The sequence below is a fragment of the Boleophthalmus pectinirostris genome, unplaced genomic scaffold (genome assembly GCF_026225935.1).
Source record: "Boleophthalmus pectinirostris isolate CB_2022bp ecotype Guang Dong unplaced genomic scaffold, ASM2622593v1 HiC_scaffold_19, whole genome shotgun sequence".
NCBI lineage: Eukaryota > Metazoa > Chordata > Actinopteri > Gobiiformes > Gobiidae > Boleophthalmus > Boleophthalmus pectinirostris.
This window is the reverse complement of record NW_026571140.1, coordinates 19,098,867-19,125,721: the sequence shown is the minus strand read 5'-3', so window position 1 is coordinate 19,125,721 and position 26,855 is coordinate 19,098,867. Positions and strand designations below refer to the sequence as shown.

Sequence of the window (26,855 nt, the reverse complement as noted above, 5' to 3'; positions counted from 1 at the left end):
GCTGCTGTGTTTCCTTTTCGTGTAAATTAACTTTACTTTGCAGATTGTCTCAGGTCAGACCCTTCAGCAAACAAACTATTAGCTACTCTGAGATGAAATAGAACAACAAAATGAAAAGAATCTGCAGGGAACTGAAGTCCTGGCACTTGAAGAGGTTTCATAAATCCTCCTAAATCAAAAATCTATCACTAGACCCCACAGTGAAAACCAGATGCCATTGTGTGTGCATCATCTGCAATTAACCTCTGGCTCTTATTTTGACTGTCCTCACACTGCAGCAGCTGCCTGTGTCAGGCAGGTGTGGGGTCTTAAAAGATGCATTTTAGATGTAAGAAAAAACCCATACAAACATTAAGCCCGCTGATGAAGGATTCTTTTATTTTTGTTTGATGATAGCATCACTTAAACATAAAATGTGTGAATGTACATCTGTGAAATGACTTGGTTAGTTTAAGCCTGCATGACCAAAGTGCTGAGAATTATCTGATGCCCCTCTCGTTAAGAATACATATTGTAAATTCATGAGGTTGGGACCACCATAGACCTCAGAGAAGAATGATTAGCCCTTAGCCAGGAGGCATAAATCATGCTCCATATGACATTCTTTTACACCAGCACTGTAAATTATTATATAGTGCACTCACTTTATATCACAGAGAACCATCTGAGCAGGAGCACTTAAAATCTCATACATCATACAGTCATGCATGTCCCTGTCCTCTTACTCAAAACATGTCTATTACTGTGCTGATGGCTGCTACAATGACACACACCTACACAGTATAAACAATCAAAGTAATAATAAAATGTAATGAAGTCACAATGTTTTTAAATCCGTGACAAAATTTAGGAACAAGAGATAATAAGGTTGACAAATCAGAATGCCTGGTTCTCCAGAAGCAGCCAGAAGATCAGAATAGCTCACATAAGTGTGAACATAAGACAAATTAAAATTAAAATTGACATCACAAATTCAGACATTAGACTGCACTGAGCCTGACTATGGATTCATAAAAACTGACTCACCTGGTTTTGGTTCAGAAACCCAGACTTCAGTAAGAAAAGTAATCCTGACTTGACTAAGCAATTCCACAGCCACTCATCCTAAAATAAAATAGTGGACCTTGGGTCAAAGACAACGCATAAAGCTAAAAGCTAAAGCTGAAAGGGGTCTGAGCATTTAAAATTTTATATATTATAGTTTTATTTTTATTGTTTACCATTATTATTACTATAAATTTACCATAATAACAACACCAAAGCCAATGTTTAGCATGAAGGTTTGCCATGACACGTGAGTGCATCCACATAAGAGGCGCGCATTGTGCTGTGATATGCTGTGTGCAGCACTTACACATACTTGGAGTGCTGAAAAGTGGGTCACCCAGCCCACTGAGATTCAGCCTGTACCATTCACTGATGTGGAAATAAGTCCCATGCATCAGGCCCAGCTACAGCTAGCAAGCCTGCACTACCAAACCCTGCCACAGCCAATCCCACACTCCACACACTATGAATGAGTCATCCCCGTCCTCATTTTGGTCTGTGCTCAGGATTACTGTAATTTCATGTATATTTCAAACATGCTTAAAGGAGACGTCTCTATGTGTAATGCAGATCAGAAAGAACCATAGCCCCAGTTGATATAAAGAGACATCACAACTGAACTAACTGTACTGAGTTGTACATAAAATATAAATTGTGTTTATTGGAAAAATCCAAAGGTATGTGTAAGTGATCAGTTTTGAAACTTACTATTGCATATTGATCTCCCTCATTACTACCATTATTAACTCTGACTGCACTTCACAGATGAAAAATGAAAGAATAAAGAAAGCTTGTACAGCACTGTCTCTCTACTTCAGAGCAGGGTGTTTATCTGCACCTGCTAGGTCTGCTGTAATGTATGGTGATCTGAACTCATGTTGCTTTGACACCTGGGTCAGTGTTGGATGTAATGTAAGAGCTACTAAAGCCTTTGTAGAATGAGTGATGGCCCGCAGCCAGCAGTTACCTCCAATGGAAAGGCCTCACTATAACAGGCAACGGACAGGATTTAATCCCAGAAGGGCAGCCAGGGCTCAGGGTGTTTAATACCCCGGGCTGAGTTAACTATAGCCAATCTGCATACACTGATCCATTTTATTCAATGCAGACAGGCATATGATGAGATCATGCGAAACAGAGTGATGAATAAAATTAAAGCAAGCAATAGAGTACGAGGTGGAAGATATTAACACCAGAATTATGTTGACATGTTTTATTTATTTCCTTTTTACTTGTGTGATAAAATAAGGCAGTAAACTCTGTGTTGGTGTAGAAGCAGTTGTAAAAAACTACAAACTACTGGCACGTGCTCCAACATTCTTTCTGCTCAGTGAAACATGTAGGATACATCATATTACATTTATTGCCTGGAACATGTTAAGCCTATTGCCTTCCATCTCCATCTTTCTCCCAGAGCCCTTGGTATGTTTGCAGAATGGGAAAAGAAGCAGACTTGGGTGAGGTTTAGTGCTCTTGGGCTCTTACTTTGGACAGTGAATGGAGCAGTTGACAGAACCCTGGGGACAGAGGCTGCAAGGGCAAACACAGTGTGGCTATTAGCTTTTAGCCTCCTCAAGCTGTCGTATTGCACCCTAGTCTAAAGCCTTACTCTCTGTATGTTCAAGAAACTATGATTTTATTTAAAAAAAACAAATGATTACCAATATGTGTATCAAAGTGAGCCTTATAGTTGCTCTTCACTGCTCTCTCTCTCTCTCTCTCTCTCTCTCTATATATATATATATATATATATATATATATATAAAAAAATATATATATGTGTGTGTGTGTGTGTGTGTGTGTATGTATATATATATATATATATATATATATATATATATATATATATATATATATATATATATATATATATACACACACATATGTATATACTAAAGAGCATTTATACATACTTGAATACCAATTGAAGATATCATACAAGAATATTTTAAATTCTGGACAAGTTTTGGACAAATTTTGATAATTTTCAATAGGAGATGAAAGGGGAGAGCAGGAAGACTACTAAAGTCAACTTCAGTGTTCTCAGTCATCAGCCATGGGGGTATATCTGGTGTTAAATAATTCTTGTACATCTTCTGCCACAAAAACAACACTCTGCTGGAAATGAGGCAAACCAAGGCCACCATTCATTTATGGCTTACACAAATGTAGAATGATTTAATCTATAGTCTAAAAGAATTGTTTACTCCAAAAAAATTGTAAATTTTGAAAAATATACAAGAAATTTGAGAGAGAAATCAAATGGCATTTACATGGCCTACAATAGAAATAGGAAAAGTCTTCCATTTGCACTATAACCCCAAGATATTTTAATTTGCCAGTAATTTTAAAAGGCATAAAAAGCCATATTTGTTTTGATATAGACTCACCATGCCTATCCCTGATTGACTAGTCCATCTGTCACTCAAGTCCATCTGAACTCGGGGTGGTTTGATGGTAACCTGACTCACTTCTGGGATTTTTAAAAAATAATCCAAGCGGTTTCTTGGTGTGTAAATATGGTTTCAAATATGTAAATATGATCAGCACATTATTTCTCCAGCTCTTAAATTGCCTGAGTTTTGAATGGAAAATAAGCATTATCTGTCAAAATGTGCATGCTATACAGCAGACTTAACATAAAGCCTATAATAATGCTCAGTACTTACAAAAAAAAGCATCAAAAAGCTCAACTTCCTCAGTGTGTTCAAGATTCAAATCCCTGTCTCCCTGAATTCATTTGCGTTATCTATCCCCTCCATTTGAATTCTCCTCAGGCTATCTCTATTTAGTTTGGCCAAATGTTGATTGGCATGGAATCCACAGTGGGAGTGACATTGAACATGCCGTAGCTTTTACCAGCTCTAACTTTAAAAAACAATTAACAATCAATTAATTCTACAACAGAAAACCTCAAAATGTCATTAAATCCCATTTGGAAGACTGCTTTGTTTATCTGTGGAAATAAACAAATAGCACACAAAAAAAACTAAAGGTAATGGATTTAGGTCAGCCGGTGGATGTGTACTGCATACATTTTGACCAGGTATTAGCAGGTAGACATTTGCATTCATCCAGGGATAAACTTCCTAAAGAACAAAACACGTCCATTTACATTCAAGATTCTGGTGAGACATTTATGTAAGCATATTGGCTATGCATCAGCCTAAATAATAACATCTATTCCCAAGTGTTGGTTTGGTCATTTACAGTGGTGGAAGGTAACAAATTAAGAGTAGTAAAGTACTGTACTTGAGAAAAAATTAAGGTATCTGTACTTAGGTATCTGTGTTTTAGTTTATACTATTACTTTACAACATTTAAGAGTCGGTATCTGTACTTTCTACTCCACTACATTTTAACTGGACTAAAAAATAAAAGTATTTTTCATTATTGCTTAAGACCTGCAGAAAAGTGTTTATTTTGAACACATTTGTAAGTAAGCAAACAAAAATATACAAACAAAAACAGATAGGATTAAACAATTGATTTAATAATTTCAAAATTCAGCACAAATCTGTCAAAATCACATGTGAAGTCTTAAAAGACCTCAAAATCTGTGTGAAATACTTTTATTTGGTACACTTTAAGACACATTTTCAACAGGTGCTTTATTAATTTTTATAGATTTTTTTTCATGCGGTACTTTTACTTCTACATGAGTATTTCTTTTGCTCCAGTATCTGTACTTTTACTTATGTAACAAAATTGAGTACTTCTTCCACCAGTGGTCATTTACAATATTTACAAAGTGATTGTAACGTTGGTGCACACATGTATTACTATGTTATAATTGAGATTACAGCTACATTTTAAAGGTCCTATATTATGTATAATTGTCTCTTTTGAGTTTCATGACATGTTATAATGTTGTTACCTCATCAAAAACATACTTGGAGTTGTGTTTTGTTTCATTGTTTGAATCATCGGTCAGCTCCCAAGCTCAGAATCCTCTGTTCATGTCATGTAGTGGTAGTTTTCAAGTTAACACCTTCCTTTTCCTCTTTGTTTATTAGAGACATTATCATTTCCATAGCTGACATCATCTAAATTATTCTAGAGAAGGTGTATGGAGTTTGAAAACACTGCGGAGCACTTCTTGTTTAACCACATGACATCAGAAACTGAGTGTTTTCCGTTTGAAGAAGAATAACTCAGTCAAAATATACAGGATTTGTGTGTTAAATGTGTATGAGTAAAACAAAACAGTGTACAATAGGCCCTTTAATATAATCTGAGTCATGCCTTCTCCAAACGTATCCTCCAACGATGAAAAATAAATGTACTATAGTGATTCCCAGATGGAGACCATTTCTCTGCGCCCATATATGCATTGTAATAAGTATGCAAATGAATGATAAAACAAAATGTCTATTTGTTGAAATGTGGCAGTTTAGACATCAAAATGATACAGACATTTAAAGAAGACAACTATTGTGCTTGTAATAATAGTTGTTTCTTATGATATAACAGCCTTTGCCAACTCATGTGACAGATATATTGAGTAGCCTATAGTTTATTTTGTATTAAATGAATCAGAATGATTGAATAAGTGTATGGCAGTAAAAAGTGCTGAGAAAATATACAGTGTAGTTTTGGGAATAAATGGCTTTTGGGATTTGCTCCACTCTGCGCATGTGTCTACTCTATCCACAGTCGGATCAGCTGGGGCCTCACCGCCTCATTGTAAAGGTGAGCGCTGTAGTAGTGTAGTAGCAGCTGAGGCGGGAGGAAACGCAGTGAATGGACTGAAGTCGGAAACCCCAGTCATTTCCCCACAGGCCTCGAACTCTCCTTCACTAGCCCAATCGGACTGTGCGCTCCCCTCTCCTCCTCTATGATGAAAAATGAGACGCGCAGATCCAGGCCCATAGATCCTGGACGATAAACAAACTCAACATAGGTTACGCACTTACATAGGTTTGAGAAAGGGGAAGTGATATCTTGACGAGTGTATCCGCATGGGTTGGACCCGTACCTCGATCTGTGATTAACTGTAAGTGAAGATTCCGGATCGGAGCCCTCAGTGAGACCTTTTATCTGTGTCTACGGGGGATCGTGCCACGCGCCATCGCCTCACTGCTTCTGTCTTAACTCAGTGCCCTCATCTCACCGCCTTATCTCACTGTCACCTCTTTTGGATTTCTCTCCTTGTCTTTCCAACCGTGCGTCACATCTTTACGCATTCACAATGCCCCTCCCACGCGTAAATTGTCTTGAATATTTACAGAAATCTATGTTAAAATTGTCTTCTTTTGTTTGCAGTGGTTAGTGATAGGTGACTGTAATCTATATTTCTGTATCTGGGTGACGGCTAAAGTGAGGTCAAGGCGGCACGAGCCGACTGCGTCCAAATGGGAGTGGCTCTGAATAGCCGTCCACTTCCTACTTTAAAATTTTTTTATCTTTGATCATGTCGCCCTCCAGTGGTTGCAAAGAGAATTTTCTGCGGGCTGTAAAACAAAAGAGCGGGATTTTAAGAAATCATTCAGTACAAATACGTCTCATCCATTTAAGAAGTTAATGAGGTTGACAAAAGAATCATCAAATTATAAGCGTGAATAAAAAGGAAGAAGAAAGAATAATTCTGAAATAATGTCATAGAGACAGATGATAACAACTCCCTGTCACATCCAGTAGGGATTTGATGATTTACATCAATCAAATAATCAAAAATGAGTTTGGATTGTGGTCATATGCAGCAGAATGCAGACAAATAATTACATTTGAGGACTGCTGTATTGGGTGGTTTGAGCACATTCAAAGAAAGGAGGGTAAGTAAAAAATAAAACAACGTATCCATCATATTTTAGGTATTTATTTACAGACGTTTTCCACAGACATTTTGAAGTGCTGCAACTTTTGGACATGATCACATAGTAACACAGTGGAAATATTTCTACAAACCACAAGTACTACTGACTGGACCTAACCTGCCACTGACCAAAGTTTTGTCATCTAAACTAGGTGATGCTGAAGGTATGAATACAGAGAAAGTGTTATGTTACTGAAAAGAGGACAAGTCAAACTTTTGAGAAGTGCTTGTGTGCTATTGCAACGGCACTTACAGTAGTGTCAGAATGAATGGTATCGCTCAAAATTGTCTACTAGTGAGTGTATCTTTAAGAGGTTTAAGAGATTTTGCTGGTGCAGACATCTGCTGAAAAACTAAGACACTAGAAAAAGAACAACTCTAATTTCTCATCAAAAGCACCATAATGTATCTGTGGAAAGTCAAAAACAAAATAGACATTGCAAGATGCAGCTAACAGCTATATCTCGAATAATGCTTAAGAAGGAGCCTGAGTCGAGAATAGTCTACTGTAAATGTAAAAACTGTACTGCACTGAGAGGTATGACTTGCATGGGATGGATATCCTTTAGCCCTTGTCCTCACAGTCATCTAATTCTTTTCTAAATGGAATCCCTTTCTTTGACAATAAGCTTCGATGCAAACCATAAGAACCCATAATCCAGGACAATACTCTGAAGTAATGCTGATCCTCATAATGAAAGATGTTAAGTTAAATTACCTAAATATGCAGCTTCAACATAAAAAAAATAACACACTGCCAATATGAGGTATACTGGTATGTATGCATCAGTATAAAACAATCAAAATGACTACCCTGATGTGTTTCAGGGAACCTGGTTAAACATTTAGTGGTTATAAGTTTTAAAAGTCCTATATGGACTGGGTACATGTCAGAGTTGGTCTCCTAGTCTCCTATTCATCCCCATATCCCTTAACTGTGCATTACAATGGAACTGAACAACTATGTGTGAGACAAGTTCTGTTATTAATAAAAACCTAGTATTTTGCCCATAAGCACTACTGTTATTGTTAACTGTAGTTTACAACAGTAAATGTGGAAAAACGATACCAAGTATTATGACAAGTGAACATAAAAAAAATCTATTCACACATATTACAAAGGTTGGCCATCACTTGGTATGCTGAGTACAGATGATCTCTGACACTGCTCCTTGTATAACCTGCTGTGTCTTCACTGGATTCACTGCAAAACTGGTGATGATCAAAAGAAACAGAGTACAGTCTGATTCCTCTTAAGTCACATAACTCACCGGCCCAGAGAGGTATGTTTAACAAAGTTATTCAATTGGAATGCTTTAGGAATATGCCATTTCTGACAGACAGTTTCATGGTAGAACAATCAAAACAGAACCTGGGTCAAAACCTGTAGTGTTTGAACACATATATAGTATAGTACACAATCTTAGTGAGAAATAAAGTGAAATACACTTGAGTTTGTATAGTTCTGTTATTATGGCACAGCATTACTTATGACCCAGGATCTCTTAGAAGACATTCACTTCTGTCTCTTGAGTTGCTACTGTTGAAATAATGTCCTCGATAGGTAAAAACATAAGAAGGCTAAAAAGGCTTGAGGTATCATGCAGTCTGTTTGAAAGTTACAAAAAAGAGAATGTTTTGTACATACACCTAGGAACCACAAACTAGCAGAGAGTGGTCTCCAAGGTTGTACTGCTTCTTTAAACTGCAAGATGTGAAGGAGAGCTACCTGAGAGCACGAGACATCTTGTCAAAGTAAACTCACTCTCCTCTTATTATTGGTCTCATCAGTGGATCTAAGACATTGTGTGATAGTGTATACTGCACAAACTGTTGCGTAAGTTGGTGAAATTATCAAAAACATATGGTTACTTTGGAAATTGTGTGTTCTTCTGCACAGTTTAATCCTTAAAATAATACTGCAAATATCTGAGAGGAAGCTGAATGCATTAAAGCGACATTTCATTCTTGTTTTACAGAGGACAAGAACAATACAGTCAGTGTCGAGTGGTGATTTCTGCACTACACCAAAGGCTATTCAAATCAGAAATAACACAGTAAAAATGATCTTAAAAAGATGCTGGTTACACATTACAATAAACCACTACAGACACCATTCTGAAAATAAAGAGGTAGTGTTGTTGATAAGGAGTAGGGATGCACCTGCTTTATCCTGTCACATCCATGAGAACTTCCCAGCACCACAAATTAGTTTGACAATGTCCTGGTACAACATTTTTACTAAGGCTATACACTTACAGATGTAAGTTAACATGGCACAGCGTTAGAATGTGCGTATACCACAGGTTAAAGAGACATGATATTGAGCGGGTAATGGTGCATCCCTAGATGGAAGCCAAACCAGAAAAGTGGTTGAATGAACTCTTAACAGCTCTAGCTCTAACATAGCTACCCAATACTGCCACAAACAAAATAATTCATTACAAAAAATATCTAGAATCTGAAAAAAATCCACTTTTGTCTGTTTCAGTGCCCCAGTTCAAAAAGTCCATACATGGCATCTGGAAAGGAATTTCTGTGTACCTATGTTTGAATGTGTCCTCATATCACATTCTGTACAGAATGGTATATATATATATATATATATATATATATATATATATATATATATATATATATATATATATATATATATATATATATATATATATATATATATATATATACACACACACACATACATACATATAATGCAATAATGCACCTACAACAATTGGGCACCTGAGTCTGACTCACTCCACTTAACAAAGGTGTTTAAATAGAGCCTGTTTATGCATAAGCATGATGTACTGAAATGAAGATACAAGGGACAACATCTGAGTTTGAATGTGTCTTTGGACCCTGAAACAGCAAGGAGATGTTTTACACAGTCCTTAAGACTCATTTCTCAATGCCACAGAACTGCAGCATCCACACAGCTAAACCCACAGAGACTATCCAAGAGCCCATCCATTTGTCTACATTTTACTTCTGAGCGGACCATAAGGAACACTAAGGGACTCGCCTCCTACGATCTACCTTCATCTGTTTACATTAGATATGAGGAAAGTAGGGTTGTGCTGGTATACCCATACAAAATACTGCACGACTGGTCTATGAAATTATGTGGCACATAGGAGAGTATGTTAAAAATGTACATATCTTTACAAGAAAGATACAACAATGAGGTGTGTAAATAAAACTGCTGCACCATGGTGGAAAAGTAGAGAATGAGAGGAGACAGGAAGGTGTGTGCCTAATGCTATGGGCACATGGGACTATGGGCACAAGTACGTGTGGACAGCTGAGGTAGAGTGCACCAGTCCCGAGCTGACAAACGGGGCAGAGGCCAGGCCCACAGACACAGCCTTGCCTGAAGCACTGGGACAGTGTCTGGACTCCCCGTTCTCTAACTGCTCTGTCAGCACAGAACACACAGTCTGAGGTGAATGGAAGCCATTGGTGAGGCCTGTGTCCTGCTGCAGCTCTGAGTCTGTCTCCAGCTCCCCTCCCATGGCCTCAAGCTCCCCGTTATGGTAACACTGGGACTTCATTGAGGGAAGACTTGAGGGGATCTGGGCCACTGTTTGTTCCAGTGGAGGCCTCTCCTCTGTGGGCGGACTGCACTGGCTAAGTGGAGAGTATGTGTCCTCTGATAATGACAGTCCCCTGGTGCAGCTGCTGCAGGATTCTTCTCTCTTACTACCTTCCTCCCGGTGTGCTCTGCCAGGCTCTGATAGCTCAGAGTGAACTATGACCTCCGCCTCGACCTGGTTATTGCACACTGATGCACACACATCTCCTATGTCCTGCAGAAACAACATTAGAAAAAGTGAGGCTGGGACAAGTTCAAAGCCACTAGTGTGGAAAAATAATTAAACCAATATTGTTATGATATTGTGTAATCATTGATATTGCAAATCAGTAAGTTAAGAAATTTTTAATACATAGAATACAAACTGTATTAAGAACATTAGAATGTGCATTAAGTATTAATGTATGTAACAAAATGAATAACATTTGGGGATCTATATAGCATATAATAACTGATTTAAGAGCAGGCCAATGTGTCTACTTTAACTTGACATGCTAATCACAGACATCTGCATAGATACTATGTTAGCTGCTTTTCATTACCGTGCCATTATTATTCATTAGCATGTTAGGGGCTCCATTAACTAATGTCGGTGAAACCTCTGTGACAGTATCTCTGTATCTTGTGATCCTGTTGGCCCAGTTATGACTGACGGACCCATTCCAAGCCTGAGAAAAGAACACAAAATATGAAATATTTCCACTGTAAAATATTGTTTTTTGTGTATATTTTATCACTGGAATATGCTGAAGTAAAAACACAAAAAATCTAATCTAACTAACTAAACAGGAGGCCTGTCAAATACACAACAATGGATAAAAATATAGCAGTCTGTAGTAGTAGTTTTTATCCATAGTTCTAGTACACAAAGTCTGTGTATTCTGAAGCCATTAGGAGGTGCTAACCTTGTTCTCACATGGAGGGCTATCCTCTCCTCCCCCTGAGTGAGTACTAGACATCAGCTGCTGTTCCTCTGGGGCCTCTGCCAGTGGATGACCACACTCGTGGCTGCCTGGAGGCATCAGTGTCTCCAGTTCATGGCTGTAGCTGCACTCTGGCACATTAGATGGAAGATGGCAGCCAGCTCCTCTCCTGAACTGAGGAGTAACAGCTGTGGAGTCCAAGCCCCCAGATAGCTCCCTGAATAGAGATGAGGTATATAGGAGGCAAGCACTGTTATTAATTCAAAATGGAGTCTTTATTGAGAGAGTATGGTACAAGCACTATTCAGTGACAGCACCTGGACTTGATGTTGCGGAAGCTGAAGCACATGCAGAGGAGGATACAGATGAGGCCCAGACACACACCAACAATGATTCCTGTCACTGTAGGGATGTCTAACTCTGGTAGAATACCTTGAAAGAGAACATACAATTAATACTTTCTATTTTAAGTCATATTGTATATTTTGTGGGGTTTTTTTCAGTTTCTTTTTTACTTGGAAGCCCCTCTGTTTGTTATCACCCAAGCACAACATGTTTTTTATGAACTGCTTAATCTGGTGCCAATCATACACATAAAAACTCAGGGAGATAAAAAACGCTCCCAGACTTGAACTGTATTTGAATAGTGTAAAAAATGTGTGTAGTCTTGGCTGACCAGGGCAGTGTCTTAGTGGAGTTTCTTCTACCTAAAGCGTAGGCACTGCACTGTGGCTGCCTGCTCCTCCATACAGGGTGCCAACATGGCACTGAGGATGAGTCAGAATTGTATTTATTAATTTATTTATTTGGGGACAGTGCATATTAATCAACATTACAATTTAAATATGCCAGAGTTAGCTAAAGGGATATTTTTCATCTGCAGTTCCTGCACAGGTGTTAAGAATCAACATACAAGAAGTAAATTTGACAGTTATACTAATACAAGGTTAAAATACATTCTAAAATCATCATACATTGCAATTGGCCAGTCAACAGACAAACATGAGACTCAAACAGTCATAAATGGCAAACAAACAAAAAACAAATAACAAACAAGTGGCCAGGGAGCAGCGAGATGTAGATGTGTTAATGGTGACAGCATTGATTTTCAATGTTATTTTAAATGAAGTATACAGTATGTGGTGAGGTTTCTGGTGGGAAGGAGGGTTTGTTTAGCCAAAGGGATTTTTCCTGCTGATATACCCCTCCCAAAGGCCCTCTGGTTCTGTTGTGTTCTGAGGTCTGGATGTGTATGAACTGTAGTGGTGGAGTGGAGGAGATGACAGACCATGAATGATCAATGACCATGAGACACACTACCTTTGTATTGAATGTGAATGGGTTTTAGGGCGGTAGTGTTACTGTGACACCAGACGGTTAGACAGAATGTAATGTGAGAATCACAGAGAATAATAAAATGCATGAATAACTTTGCTGATTGTCTGGACATTTGGTGCTCCAGCAAAGATGTTCATGCATCATATCTGCTTTAGCAACCCAGAACAGGAAATGTCAAATGTTAAAAAAAAGAAATAGGGTTGATGTAATGATTTTATGTATGTTCCAGTTTGTGTAAAAGTACATATGATACAACAATACATGCAGACTCATAAAATTTCATATGAAATAGCTTTCCACAGCATTCTGTGAGGCACAGGCAGATAGATACTATCCCATTACTATACCATCCGAAATGCAGCAAAAGAAAATGCTGCAAATAATAATGTCCCACAGAAGTGAATCTCCCCAACTGACTGCAGTTATAATATAAGAACACTGCACTCTGCACATACATGTTTTACTTACTTAAGAATAGTTATGGAGAAAGTTATAGAATAAATGAGTGCTTACTATATGGGATATTCACGTCCTTCACAGGAGAATAAGGTCCTGGGCCCATCTCAGTTGATGCCCCCAATTTAAAAAAGTATTGTGTCCCACTAGCCAAACCCCGTATCTCAACACTGGTTATGGTACCTAAAAAGTATAAAAGGTCAGTGAAAATGTTCAATGACAATTATGTTTGAATCTTGGGAATTTGACTCAAAAGTATTGAAGTCAATATTTACTTAAATTCAATAAATTCATATTCTTACCATCCTGAGAAACATTGTTCCAGGTGTGCTCTGGGTGGCTCAGGTTGCTGCTGTACAATATTATGTAGCTGGTGATGATACCGTTAGGTTGCAGTGGGGGGCGCCAGCTCACCAGTACAGAGGATGTGTCAAGTGCATTCAGCTGCAGTTCCTCTGGAGGAGAGGAAGGCTCTGGAAGAAGGAGGAGTGGGTCAGTAATTGGAGACCTTAAATGAGCCCACACAGCTGTCCTGAGTACAATATGTTTCAATGTGAGATGTGTGTGACAGCCATCTGTGCTGGTGTGTTCCTGCCATCTGGGGCCAGTGGACCGAGTGGAGGTGCTTGTGATGGTGGGAGGGGCAGATGAGGAATGGGCAGGGGCTCAGGTGATGACACGCAGCAGTGGAGAGCACTATGGTGCGACTGGTGCTAATAATGCCATTAGAAGTGGACCACCCAGACATGACCCAGAGTCAGAGTCACACGTTTCAGCAAAACCAACAACACCTGGATCTTTCAGTGATACTGCCACTTACCAGCATGGATGTCAAGCAGCGATAATGACATGCACTAGAGTCAACAGCAAATTAATAATAAAACTGATAGTGGAAATGGTTTACACTGGTAATTAACAGAGAAATTATAATGAATAAAGAACAGTTGAACTGATTTGCAAAAATCTGATTTCATTAACATCTTTAGTTCCAGGAATACATCTAAAGATTGCTAAAACTCCCGAGAGAAATAACAGAAGAATATACAACACCAGAGTGGAAATGTGTAGTAAAGGCTAGCCTGAAGAACAAACCCACTCTGTTGATCCCTTTTGACAAGTCTCAGGGACACAGAAAAAAATTTAATTAAACAATCTACTGTTGGGTAGGATCTCTTATGATATGCTATATCTTCAATATTATCTGTAACAAAGCAATAAGTAGGGTACAAACTGGTGATTATTCCTTTAAAATCCAGGGTGGTGGCTTACTATCAGACAGGGTGGTCTCCTGCACAGTGCTACTGAAGGGTCCTGCTACATCCACTCCATTAGACTGCACTGCCAGCTCATATCGAGTGAAGGGCTTCAGGTCCCCCATCAGTATCTCCTGCACAGAGCTGCATGGACAGCAAATACTTTAAAGGTTACCAACATATAACACACACACACGCACACACACACACATTTAGTTATCACTATATAACACTATATACATTTCACAATTGCAGAATTATTTGTATGACAGCTAATTATTCAGCACAGGAAGACTGCAGTATTCATAAACTTATAAACACAGAAATTAACGGACCTGGTGTGATAGGAGACCAGGGATGCGTTGGTGGTTCCGAAAGGGCTGCACCTCACTGTGTAGTTGATGATGCGGACATTACTGAAGCGTGGTTTCTCCCAGCGCAGCCAGATGGAGGTGGAGCTGTTAGCCAGAGCCTGGATGATACTTGGGGGTAGAGGAAGAGGTCGGGGTGGGGGATGGACAGGAGGCCAGGGAGCTTTGATACACACAGAGATGTTAATAAAACTATTTTGAAAATTGAATTGCTACATGGGAAGTCATAAAATTTAAAACAGAACTTACTCCTGTTGTGAGCCTTGTCTGTGCGTCCCTTCCACACGGCTGCTGCTCCGTCGGTCTGCTTAGTAAATGCCCACACTCTCACCTCATATTTGTGGTCAGGCACTGAACATAAATACACTGAGTTGAGAAGTTACATTTTACATAATGTGCTAATTAAATGCTTCTTTTTATGAAATGTCAATTGACAAGTAAAAAATAAATAGTGGCAACTAAAGATCAATTTAAAGCTTTTGTGTTTAATAAATAGAATGAATATAAAATGGGCAACACAGAAATGGCACATAGCACACTGGGTATATGCAATTAGAAGAGATGAGAGCGCCAAATTCAAGATTATTCCAAACAGCACATACGTATGCAGTCTTCATTTTACCACTGATCACATTTACTTCAGTGGGTTTTATCACAGTTGGTTGAGAGCCCAGTGTCGGTAATTACACCGGAAGTTGAAATCACATCTTTCCAAACATCTTCCTAGTTTGTGATGTAAGCGCAAATAGAGCCAATTGTGCTTTTCTGGGAATGCATTTGAGTCAATAATATGTGTGTAAAGGTCTAACTCTGAACTTGAACATGCTTTATGCATAACATGAAAATATTGTATTAATATAGTACAGCCTTTGTGATTTAATTGTGACCACTGAAATTGCAAGTATGATTTGACTGAAGTAATTAATCTTAAATCTTAAATGTTAAGTTAGAAGCTGTTTTTTAATCGTGCAACAAAAAGTGCACACCACAGACTCAAAGAAAATCTCATGAGACTTAAAATCTCTGATCTCAAAAACTACTCTAGGATATGGTTGCGGACCACAAGCTATAAAGTTGTGAGTGCAATCGCGTCAGCTGTTTACTGTCTACAGTAAAACCACTCACATTGAGACTCTTAAGTGTTCAAAAGATCAGAGCACTGCACTTCTAGTTTTGAGTTTATTTGTGAAATGCGGTTCAATACTTCAGATACATGAATTTTAAAGTATAAATGATTGGCGATAAAGTACACAGGAAGAAGAGTCACTATTGCTAATCTGCAGCTTCATCTCAATCCGTGCACTGTGGACGTAAACAGACATGTGAGGAGCTACTCTCACCTTTTTACTTTCAAAGAACACCTCAAACTGGATTAATAGCGAGGTTTTGTGGACTGAATGTCATTATTTGTGGAGGACAATTTCTATGGATAATGTGGATTATGATGATGATGCTGCACTTTATAAGAGGTGAGTAATAAAGTATTCTCATTATTTTCTCTATTTCCTGAGTTTGTATTTTGTGCCTCTGTGTCCGTTACGCTGTCTCCCCCTGATGCTCTATTTTATTGGCTGTTATCATAGCGTTGCTGATGTTTGGTGGTTATGATCTGACACACACATGAGGAGCGCCACGGCTTTGCATATGAAGACACAAAGTTGTAGTCGCAGTCAATATCGGGCAAATTCTCTTGTAGTGTGCCTCTCTTGCCTTAAAAAACACCTCTAATGATCTGAATGAATGAATGAATTGGTCATGTAGACCAACATAGATAGCTGTTTCAACTAAAAATGACTACCTACAGTCTTGTGGTACAACACAACCACCTGTACTGATCAACGATAAATTACATTTGCAATATCCCATAATTTATTTCAAAAGTGAAACTGATTTTTTTCTGACATACCTAGACCGGTGAGAATGTGATATCTGGCCTTCTTGCGTATTCTGATTGTGTGCATCTGCAGTGGTTTATGGCCGCTGGGAGTGTCGTCGGACTCCACTTCTTGGCAGGACAACTTGTAGCCTGAGACCACCGTGTGATTGGGTGAAGGGTGCCATGTGACGTTGAGAGAACTTACATTGGCCCTGACTTTCAGGTCAGTTGGAGCGAAGATGACTAGAAGAGAATGCGTGCAAAATCAGACATGCTTGTTGTATCAAGAGGGCAAAAAAACTTCCTTAAAAACATCACTTTTAGATTTTGCAGCTCAAGGCATTTAAATGTAGTAAAAACAACAGACATATGTCTTCTCCCTTACCCAAGTTCTGGTCACTTTGGTTGTAGTTGGCCAGGGTCTGGTGCTGGGCCCATTCAGATGGCACTCCAAAACCAATGCCTGTTCCAGCTGCTATCCTCAGCCTGTATGTCTGGTTGGGTTGCAACTCTCTTAGAGTAAATTGGGTCTCATTACCTCCCACCTCCACAGAGTAGATATTGTCCACTGTGTGAACACATACAGTAATGCACACTATGCACTCCATGTAGCTTTCTAAATAAATGTGGTATTTGCTTTTACAGCAGTTAGAAATGTACAACTATACAATGTACGAGAAGTATTGATCAATGACATTTTGCTCACTTTGGTCCATTGCGCTGTACTCAATGCGATAGCAGGTCACAGCCCCTCTACTGTGCTGCGTGGACAATGGCTGCCACATGAGACGTATGTCTGTTGGTGAGGAGCTGGCTATAGACAGCTGGGGTGAAGCACTTGGCACTGCAGGGTGATAAATGAAATGCACTTATTAGTATTGTGTAATGTCTTAGATTAATGAAAAAAACATTTAAAGAAAAAGAAGTAATCTAAAAGATACTTTCACTTCAAATATTTTACAAATTACTTATACAACTAATTCTGGCAAAGGGCAAAGTTGGCTCACTGCATTTGATGCAACCAATTTATAATTTATTTTCTAACTTTGCAGATATATACACAGTTGTAAAGAGAACTCACCATCTTCCAGCATCTCGACAGTGACAGGCAAAGAAGGTGGACTGGCACCCATGGGTGAGTAAGCCACCACAAAAAATGTATAGGCAGTGTGTGGAAGAAGCTCTTTGAAGTAATATTCAGTAGTGTCATTGTTCATTGCAAACTGGTACTCCCCATTATCAGACCCTAAAACAAAAATGTGTGATTTTAGCAAATCTGTAGTTGTTGTTGTATAATTAATAACTTATACACAAATAAACAACATACAATTGAACAATTAAACAAAATCATGAGTTATAAAACATGCACCATTCCTCAGTACTTGTAATAATCTTTTTGTTTGAACTGCTCAAAAAGATTTCATACAGCTAACAAAGGATCAACTAAACACTTTGCACTGGTGTCTTGACAATGACCGTAACAATGTGTAAATTAGGAATTAGAAAAGCAGACCTGCAGCCCCTTGGCAGTGTACAGAGTACCCAATGATCTGGTCTGAGTTGTACTCAGGTTTCTCCCAGGTGAGGAGGGCAGTGGTGCTGGAGTGAGGTGTGGCGAGCAGGTGACGCGGGGGACTGGGCAGACCCTCTCTCACAATAACAGTGAGCTTAGCAGTGGCACAGGCTGTGCCCAGGCCATTGTCTGCAATGCACTGGTAGTAGCCTGTATCCTCCAGTGCAAGCTGGTTAATGAGCAGCACTCCAGGGCTCTGGATTTTCATGCGTCTGACAGGCTGAAGGGGCAGGCCATTCTTCAGCCACCGTAACACTGGAGCCGGTTCTCCAGAACTGTTGCACACAAACCTGGCTGTGTTACCTCTGGACAGGGACACTGACTCTGGAGGCTGCAGGATCACTGGAGGAGCTAAGGAAAAATGAAAAGCCTGTATTAAGCACAATGCTACTTAAACTACTACGTAAAAGTTTATTTAGCTACATTTGTCATTGAACAGTAAGTAAGAACACAAAAGAATAACTCATACCAGGGACATGCAGCTCTGCCGTAGCAATCACAAACTCTCTGGTCTTGGGCTTGTTAGCCCTGCAGACGTATACCCCAGCATGATGACGCCTCGTGTCCCTGATCACCAAGTTCGTTGCCAGGACGACCACATCAGTGGAAATAGGCTTTCCATCTGATCAAAGAGTAAACAAGAGACAGTCTGGGGTGATACAATAATGATGGAATAAAAGAGTCTGGCTTTCAGCTTCCACACAAACAGCATGAAAAGAAGAGGAGATGACAAGACCATATAGCTGCAATCTTACGAACCACCAACAGGTGGCTCTGCAGCCTTTACAGGTGGGTTCACCAAGTTTATTCACCACATATAACTGTAGTTATGAATACTGACAATTAACAATATTTTGAATGTGGGCTGACAGAAATCAAAATAAAGAAGGAATAGTTTATAATTGAGACATGACAGCAAGTATGTAAACTATGGTGTTTCCTTTTTGTAGTTACTCTACCTTGCCTGCTCCAGGAGACCAGGGGCTTGGGTTGGCCTTGTGCCATACACTCCATCACGGCTGTGTGACCAAGAACTACTGAGGCATTCTGAGGCGGTGCTACAATCAGCACTCTGTCCAAGGCCTCATCAGAGCCTGCAACAACAAAGCACGTGTCATCAGACTGAGCCAGGTGGCAGGTTACTCTTTTGACAGTTCAATTGAAATGTTTCAATTTAATGAAAACAAAAAATAGAGCGCCTTCATGTCTGTCATACAGAGCGGCACACTGCGATTCAACAGTATGTAAGCCAAGTGGGACGTCCGTGTATGTTCACTTTAAACACTGACATATGACTGTATAAAACTTGAGTTACTGCACAGTCACAAAAATGTAAAAGAAAAAAAAAATAGGTAAAAAAGTTCATCCCACTCCAGAGAAAATAGCGTTGTGACACCAACCTTTGAAGTTTTTAAATAACAGGTACATCAGAAATCTATTGTTTGTACAGAAAATTAGGGACCAAATCCTATGGCCCAACAGCAAACCAGTAAAGTGTTGAATTTTCTTTTTATAGAGCACTGGTGTGAATCTGATGGATGTGATAGGATTAAGTCTGACATCTGCTACATCTAATTGCACACAAAAAAGTCTAAAGTGGTTTCCTCAAAAGGTTTCATCAAAACCAAGACAAGTAGAAACAAAATGCTACAAAATGACATAATTACCTGTAATTGCATCTGTGATTGAAATGTTCAACATATGTAGAATTTTAATGCACTTACCTGCTGTGGTAGTTCTATAGGATCTCCTTTGAGATAAGTTGTGCTTAAGAACAAATTAAATCTTCACATTCTTTGTCTCAGTGCATCAAGGTGATGTTATTTCTAAGATAGAAGAATTTAATTTTCTTTATATCATTCTAACTTTGTGCACTTGTAACTTTTCTGGTGAAGTTTTCCACCTGTTTGAGACTTTATTGCTTTGCCTAGAATTTTCAGCAGTAGGGCAGTAGTAATGTCTCTCTCTCTTTTTAGTTTTATGATGATTATTTATGTTTTGATTGTCTTTATTGTGATTTTAATGTATTTCTTATTCTGTAAAGCACTTTGAATTACTTTCTGTACAAATTGTGCTATATAAACTTGCCTTGCCTTGCCTAGGGCATTGAACTTATCTATGATTATCTTCATGGGAAAAGCAAGCAATGCCACCGGACCAAGTTACAGGTCAGACCTGTGAAGAGGCAGTTTTGCTCACAGTAAGAATGCCTCATCAGTCTCTTATAGACTTGTAAATGTGGCTTCATGTCTCAAATAAACAAATGTATTAAATCTCAGTTGGGTACTAGCTATTGTAAAGGTAAATGCCATTACCTGTGGAGACAGTTAACTTGGCCTCTTGACTGATGTCTCTCCTGGCAGAATTAGATACAATACAGCGGTAAGAGCCTTCATCTTCTAGGCTCACCTCCACAATCTGAAGCACTCCATTTGGAAGAGAAATGAATCTGAAAATTACATAATACAATATATTGATAATTAATACTTTAACATATTAAACTATGTTCCTTATGTGTAAATGTATCTTCAAAAATGTTTTGAAGGTCATCCAACCATTTAATTCATAAAAAAGTTACATTGCATTTGAATATGATTATACATAAATGAAGTAAAAACAGATTTTAAAATCACTGCATACTTTAGAAGCATTTATATTTAGCCTTTTTTTGTGATTCATATTATGACAAATGGAAACCTTTTTACTGGATTTAGATGGGGAGAGAAAATAAAGAACAAAAATGATACCCTACAGATCATAAATAGCAGCTGTGTTGAAAACTGTCACAATAATAGCAGCAGTTATAGCAGCGAGAAATAGAAAAGGACGTCAGAGGGCTGATTGAGGACAGAGTGAGACACAATACAGTGAGGAGAATCCAGTGATACATCAGCATGCTTTGGCACATCTGTGAGAAAGCCTATTAGATGAGGCTGTGCAAAGGGGTGATACACATTCCACAAATAGGACCTCATAAACAGCAAGCTGCTGGTGGGTCACATTGGGCCATGGCAGCCATTAGCACTTACTCCTGAATGCGCCACAATGCAGGGATCAGAGGAGCCGCCACCGACAGGCCAGTGTAATTAGTGATTATCGTAAAGGTGATTTGTAGAGATGTCCAAGGCCTGATATGGCAAGGCCCTTTATACTGTAGTACAAGTAATCCCTGTAAAGATTTGCAATCCTACTGCGCTATTTTCGCAGTGTTATGCATGACACTGCACATGCATATTAAAAAGTGTGTATTTGTGCCAGTATGATTGATGATCCAAACAAAAAGTAGTGCAAGCAAACCGAGAAACGCAAACGTAATGTTAGTAGCATTGTTATAAAGTGGCAGGGGTTTAAGATTTTTCTTAAATGTAGTACTCTTTGGTACTTTATCTATCAAATATCATTTCAAAACAATGCCATACAATACAATACAAATATTTTCCAATAAGGCACCTCGGGTCATGTGGTACAGGTCCTTTATTCTTCTCCCAAGAGATGAGAGGAGCAGGGATTCCCTCGATCTGGCACTCAAATCGGGCAACTCCTCCAGTGGGAACTGTCTGTGTGGTAGGCTCTTGATGAAAGTGGGACAGACCTGATGAAATGCAAAAACAAAACCTGAATATATATTTTATTTACAAAACACTTACACAAAAATGTTATTTATTATTATGTATTCCCTCTCTCACATGTTTTCAGGCTTAAGCAAAGCTTCAATTGTGGGCCACCAGGAGGCAGCAATGGGTAGCAAATAGGGGCCCCTGACCTCTGGCCCCTGCCGGCTGCTGGGAGAACAAAAGTGCTAGTCTGTGGAGCTACTTTGCCTGCAGCTCTGAAGGGAGGTGGATCAAAGCACAAGAAGAAGCAGGAAAAACTCCCTCACAACATCATTCATCACAGCCTGCTTAGACTTCACAAAAACTATCAGTGTTTGTATGGACACATCTATTCAACAGAGAATAATCCTGCACACCGTTCTACTTGGAAATTGTGAATTTAATTACAACACTTAATCACTTCAATAAATAATAACTAAGTGAAAAAAAAAAGTTAATTGTAAACTGATGGATTTGCAAATCTGATGTGTCTTGTGTAAATACTTCTGCATGAATCCATAAGTCCACTGAATTTTAAACTGGGAATTCTTCTAAATGTGGGTAAATATGTAGGTACAACATACAAACATACAAACAAGTTTAAAAGCCACAGGAAAAGACTGAAGACATTCTCTGATCCCCCTTCACCAGCTGTGATGGCAACAACATGAACATCTGTGTTTTCCTACTGCGCTGACTGGAAGAGTTTCTCAGTGAGAACAAGGAGTTGGAGAAATATGTCCATAGATGGGAAATGCAATTCAAAAAATACTGTGTTATAGGTGTTGAGTTAAAGGAGATGACACAGGGCGATGGCTTTCAGCCATGGCAGCAGCAGTGAGGAGCATGTAAACCTACAACACTGGCAAGCTGCCTGATGGCCCATGAGGCAGACTTTTCACATAGATTAGACCTGAACACAGCCATGGCAGGGGGATTTGGGAGTGCTGTGTATTATAACACTGGGCTCCAACTGTGCAGGAACAATATGGACACCGTTTCTTGTGTTAGGCCAGAGCTGCTCTTTTCCCATGACTCCTGGGTCCTGCTGTGAAATTGAGGGCTCTACACAGACCAAACACTCATATGTTGCAATGTTGACATGACCATGTGATGACACATTGCTCCTAAATGGTGACGCATCAAACACATAAGAAAGATATGTTCTGTTGTTTCTTAGCAACAAGTATTGTCTGTTTGGGTGCCCCCGCCCCTTTGCTCCTTAATGCACTCCTAGATTAAATGTGTGTTTTGTGGTGCCCCTGTCATTAGTGTCTCTGCGCTGTCCTTGACTTTAACCTGGCTGTTTCTTTGTCTTTGTCTGTCGCTCTATCTATGCTCCACTCTTTGGCCCCACAGCTATCAGATTGCAACGTTTTCTCCTCCCCTTCTGCAAGCAGATAATTCCAGCCGTGACCTCTCTATAACACAGTAAGACTGTCAAAAGCCACATGCAGGCCCCTACTCCCACACACATTTCAAAAGCTTAATAATTATGCACATTAATTTCTTAAATTATCATCTGTAACAGTTCCTATTTCCACCTAAAGGCACATTTCATACTTTCAAAAGACAGATATTCTAACTTCTTATTCTTCAGTTTGTGCTGAGTACAAAACATTCTAAAGGTAGGATTATAACTGTTTGTCCATATGGGTATCACAAGTTCCTTGAATGGCCCACAGCACACATGGCATTGGGTGGAAAACAAGAGTAGAAGGAGGCTTCAATAGGGGAGTCAACGTTTCAGGTTCATGCAGCTAAAACCTGGAACAGTCTTCCTGAACATGTGAGACAGGCCTCCTCTGTGACGCTGTTTAAATCCAGACTCAAAACATTTCTGTTTAACTGTGCATATGACTGAAAGGTTTTCATTCCGCACTCTTCTCTCCAATTTATGTCTCTCTTTTTTAATTTTAATCTTCATGATTATTTATGTTTTGATTTGTTTTTATTATGATTTTAATGTATTTCTTATTCTGTAAAGCACTTTGAATTACTTTGTGTACGAATTGTGCTATACAAATAAACTTGCCTTGCCTTGCCTTGCCTTCAATACTGTGCTATTGCAGGTATGATTTCTTTTGGTCTTATTCTTGTAAAGATGTAGTAGGAAATGAGAATGTCCGGTCAATGTCAATGTTGAAACAGTTTGGCTCTGACCTCCTGCGCCACAGTCTCATCTATCTCATAGCCTAATGCTGCAGATTCAATTCAACACACACGCACACACACTACAGTAGCTCCACGTGTGCACACTGAAGGTCATTCTTAATGGTGTCTCCAGCCCTTTCTTTCACCATCACCACAAAGTCTCTTCACCTTTTTTGCGTTCCCACCATTTATCCACTCCTTCTATCCGCTGCTTATTGTCTACCAAACAAGAGGTGCTCATAAATAGGCATGCAGCGTCTGACAAAAGGGGGGTATTCAGACCGGTTCGTGTCTCATTCAACACAAAGCTAACGACTAAATAAAGAGAAAGGGAAGAACCTCCTCAGTGTACTGTTCATTTCACTTTTCAGTCTTTTCTTGACTTTCTGCGCCACTTGAAAAAGCCATGCATTATTACATTTTGTTTTGTATACTTATAGTGCTTTGAATGAACACTGTAAACATTACAGGGGTTTTGCCATTTCATTTGTCAACTTGTATTGATCCCCATGGAAATCAATAAATGTGTACTTTAACCTTTCCCTAAAAATATACACTTTCATGCACTTAACCCACCAGTATCCACATAAAATATTCACCGCTCACGTACTCCGTGCTGTAGTATAATATTTTCTTGTCTATTATAAATGTCCTTTGTTACTTTTTTACTTTTTTAGAGTCTTGTGTTGTTACCTCATCAAAAGCATACATGGGGTTTTGTTTTGTTTCATTCACACATGTTTGAGTAAACCTTTATTACTATCTACATCTCCAAAGGTCAAAATGCTCTGTTCCACCTTGTGATGTCATATAGTGGTTGTTTTGAAGTTAACGGCTATATTTTACCTCTAGTTCAGTAGAGATGGGCAATTTCTGAAATTATCCAAATGATTCTAGGGAAGGTGTATGGAGTTTAAAACACAGTGGAGCACTTCCTTTATTACCACATGACATCAGAAGGTGGATCAGTGTTTTCTGTTTGGGAGAAAAACTCCTAAATATGCAGGGTTTGTGTCAAAAAAGTATGAATGAAACAAAACACACTCAGGTATGTTTTTGATGAGAAAACAATAACAGATCAGAAAATCAAGTAATGTGGGCCCTTTAAGTGTTGATCACCAAGTTTACATTCTGAATAGCTTTCTGTCTTGAGTGAACAGTTTTGCAAAGTGTAGAAAAGATTTGCAAGACATATCAAGTTATCAAAGTTCCTAAAAATATGTCGTACTGTAGTTATTTTCTATTTATAATGAGTCATAGAAGTTAGTTTTAGTCAGTTGTTTTGCTTTGATACATTTATCTAACAGCTCACACAAAAAAATGTTTTTTTAAAGTTTCCCTAAACAAAATGGAATCTCATCAAAATGCAGTTTCACATTCAAAACTAATCCATCATGAGGACTTCCGGTGGTGTGGTCTGTGCTATGGATGTGTAAAGTGTCACCCCAAAATTCAAAGATTTTTTTTACCATAAATTTGTCACTGAAGTAAAGCTGAGTGGGGATAGACAAACAAGGGGAAAGTCCGGGACAAAGGGATCCAGGGACATGAGTTTTAACCCTGCTAACCAGGTAGCCAAGGGTGGAACTAACGAGGATGAAGCTAACGTTAGCCCTGTGGCCAGGACAGAGCTAAGTGAAGTTATGGCCTGAACGATCCTAAATTACAAGCTGTGTCCCAGTTTGAGGGCTACTATGGCAAGCCGTTTTAACATTTAAATACTCTGACTAGCTGGAATTAACATTGTAGCTATCAATGTCTTTCTGACTAGGCGTAATTTCATTTTGGAAGGTGGGAATTGTCATTTGAGATATCTGTAAAGTAATTTTAGCTAGACGAAACGACAGTTAGCAATATCTGCAATTCAGTTTTGACTACGCAAAATGGAATTACAGACCTTAGAAATTACGTCATTGTAAATGACATTCAATTCGTCACACATCATAAATGACAATTGCAGATATCTGTTATATCTGTTATTCAGTTTTTGGCAAATTGAAAGTTGAAGATATCTCAAATGTTATTATGACGTTATGACACAGAAAGCACCATGTTGTCTCTAGCTACCAGCAGTGCACCAACTAGTCATTTGTCCTTAAAGCTAAACAACTGTTAGTGTTAAAGTTAGTGTTTGTTGTTAATATCATTTTCAGAGAATGTTTCAGTACAGTGCATTAAGACCCTAACATGCATTTTGTCTATCTTAAAGATAAATTCACTTTCCATTTACATACAGGTGCCATTTGGAAATGCTCCATTCACGTCTACAGTGGGATCATTTGCATTCAGATATCTGCAAAACTCCAATTCAAGATATCTGTAATTATATTTTGACTAGGCACTACGAAATTTACGGATATCTCCAATTTCAGATATCTCTAATCAAAATTAATTACAAAATATCTACAACTTGATAAGGGATATCTAAATTAGGACTATCCTAAACTCCAGTTTGAGATATCTACAACATCATTTTGACTGGTTGTAATTCCAGTTAGAGATATCTACGTCATTTCGCCTAGTCAAAACTTAATTTAAGAAAAGAAGCATGTAGATATCTTCAACTGAGGTGACTTAAAGATATCTTGAACTTGAGTTATGACTAGTATATCGCAAACCGGAATTACATAATATCTATAATTCAGTTGCAGATATCTGTAAGTTACATTGTGGATATCAACAAGTGAACTGTGAATATCCATAATTATGAAACCCATTCAAATAAATGGCAAAAGTGTGTCATGTGCCCTGAGAAGAATGTTGCTTTGGATACCTAAAATGACAATTGCAGATAGGCTGATTCTTTTTCTTCTTTTGCTTCTTATTTTTTTGAGGAGTTAAGTTTTCCTCTCAGATGGAAG

At 38.7% G+C, this 26,855-nt stretch overlaps 1 protein-coding gene across 1 annotated transcript in view; it reads right to left on the bottom strand.

Annotated features, from left to right (window-relative positions):
• Window positions 1–9,738: 9,738 nt before the first annotated feature.
• Window positions 9,739–26,855, bottom strand: part of igdcc4 (immunoglobulin superfamily, DCC subclass, member 4) — a 35,697-nt gene continuing 18,580 nt past the window's right edge. The window contains exons 3-20 of the mRNA XM_055154698.1: window positions 21,698–21,839; window positions 20,563–20,696; window positions 19,207–19,341; window positions 18,717–18,869; window positions 18,188–18,598; window positions 17,756–17,920; window positions 17,381–17,518; window positions 17,060–17,242; window positions 16,705–16,917; window positions 15,048–15,149; window positions 14,763–14,961; window positions 14,444–14,571; window positions 13,477–13,647; window positions 13,232–13,357; window positions 11,698–11,800; window positions 11,363–11,597; window positions 11,000–11,125; window positions 9,739–10,671 (exon numbers count right to left, since the gene is read on the bottom strand). Of these exons, the coding sequence (XP_055010673.1) occupies window positions 10,141–10,671; window positions 11,000–11,125; window positions 11,363–11,597; window positions 11,698–11,800; window positions 13,232–13,357; window positions 13,477–13,647; window positions 14,444–14,571; window positions 14,763–14,961; window positions 15,048–15,149; window positions 16,705–16,917; window positions 17,060–17,242; window positions 17,381–17,518; window positions 17,756–17,920; window positions 18,188–18,598; window positions 18,717–18,869; window positions 19,207–19,341; window positions 20,563–20,696; window positions 21,698–21,839 (3,395 nt within the window). The 3' untranslated portion in view covers window positions 9,739–10,140. The remainder of the gene's footprint in view (window positions 10,672–10,999; window positions 11,126–11,362; window positions 11,598–11,697; window positions 11,801–13,231; window positions 13,358–13,476; window positions 13,648–14,443; window positions 14,572–14,762; window positions 14,962–15,047; window positions 15,150–16,704; window positions 16,918–17,059; window positions 17,243–17,380; window positions 17,519–17,755; window positions 17,921–18,187; window positions 18,599–18,716; window positions 18,870–19,206; window positions 19,342–20,562; window positions 20,697–21,697; window positions 21,840–26,855) is intronic.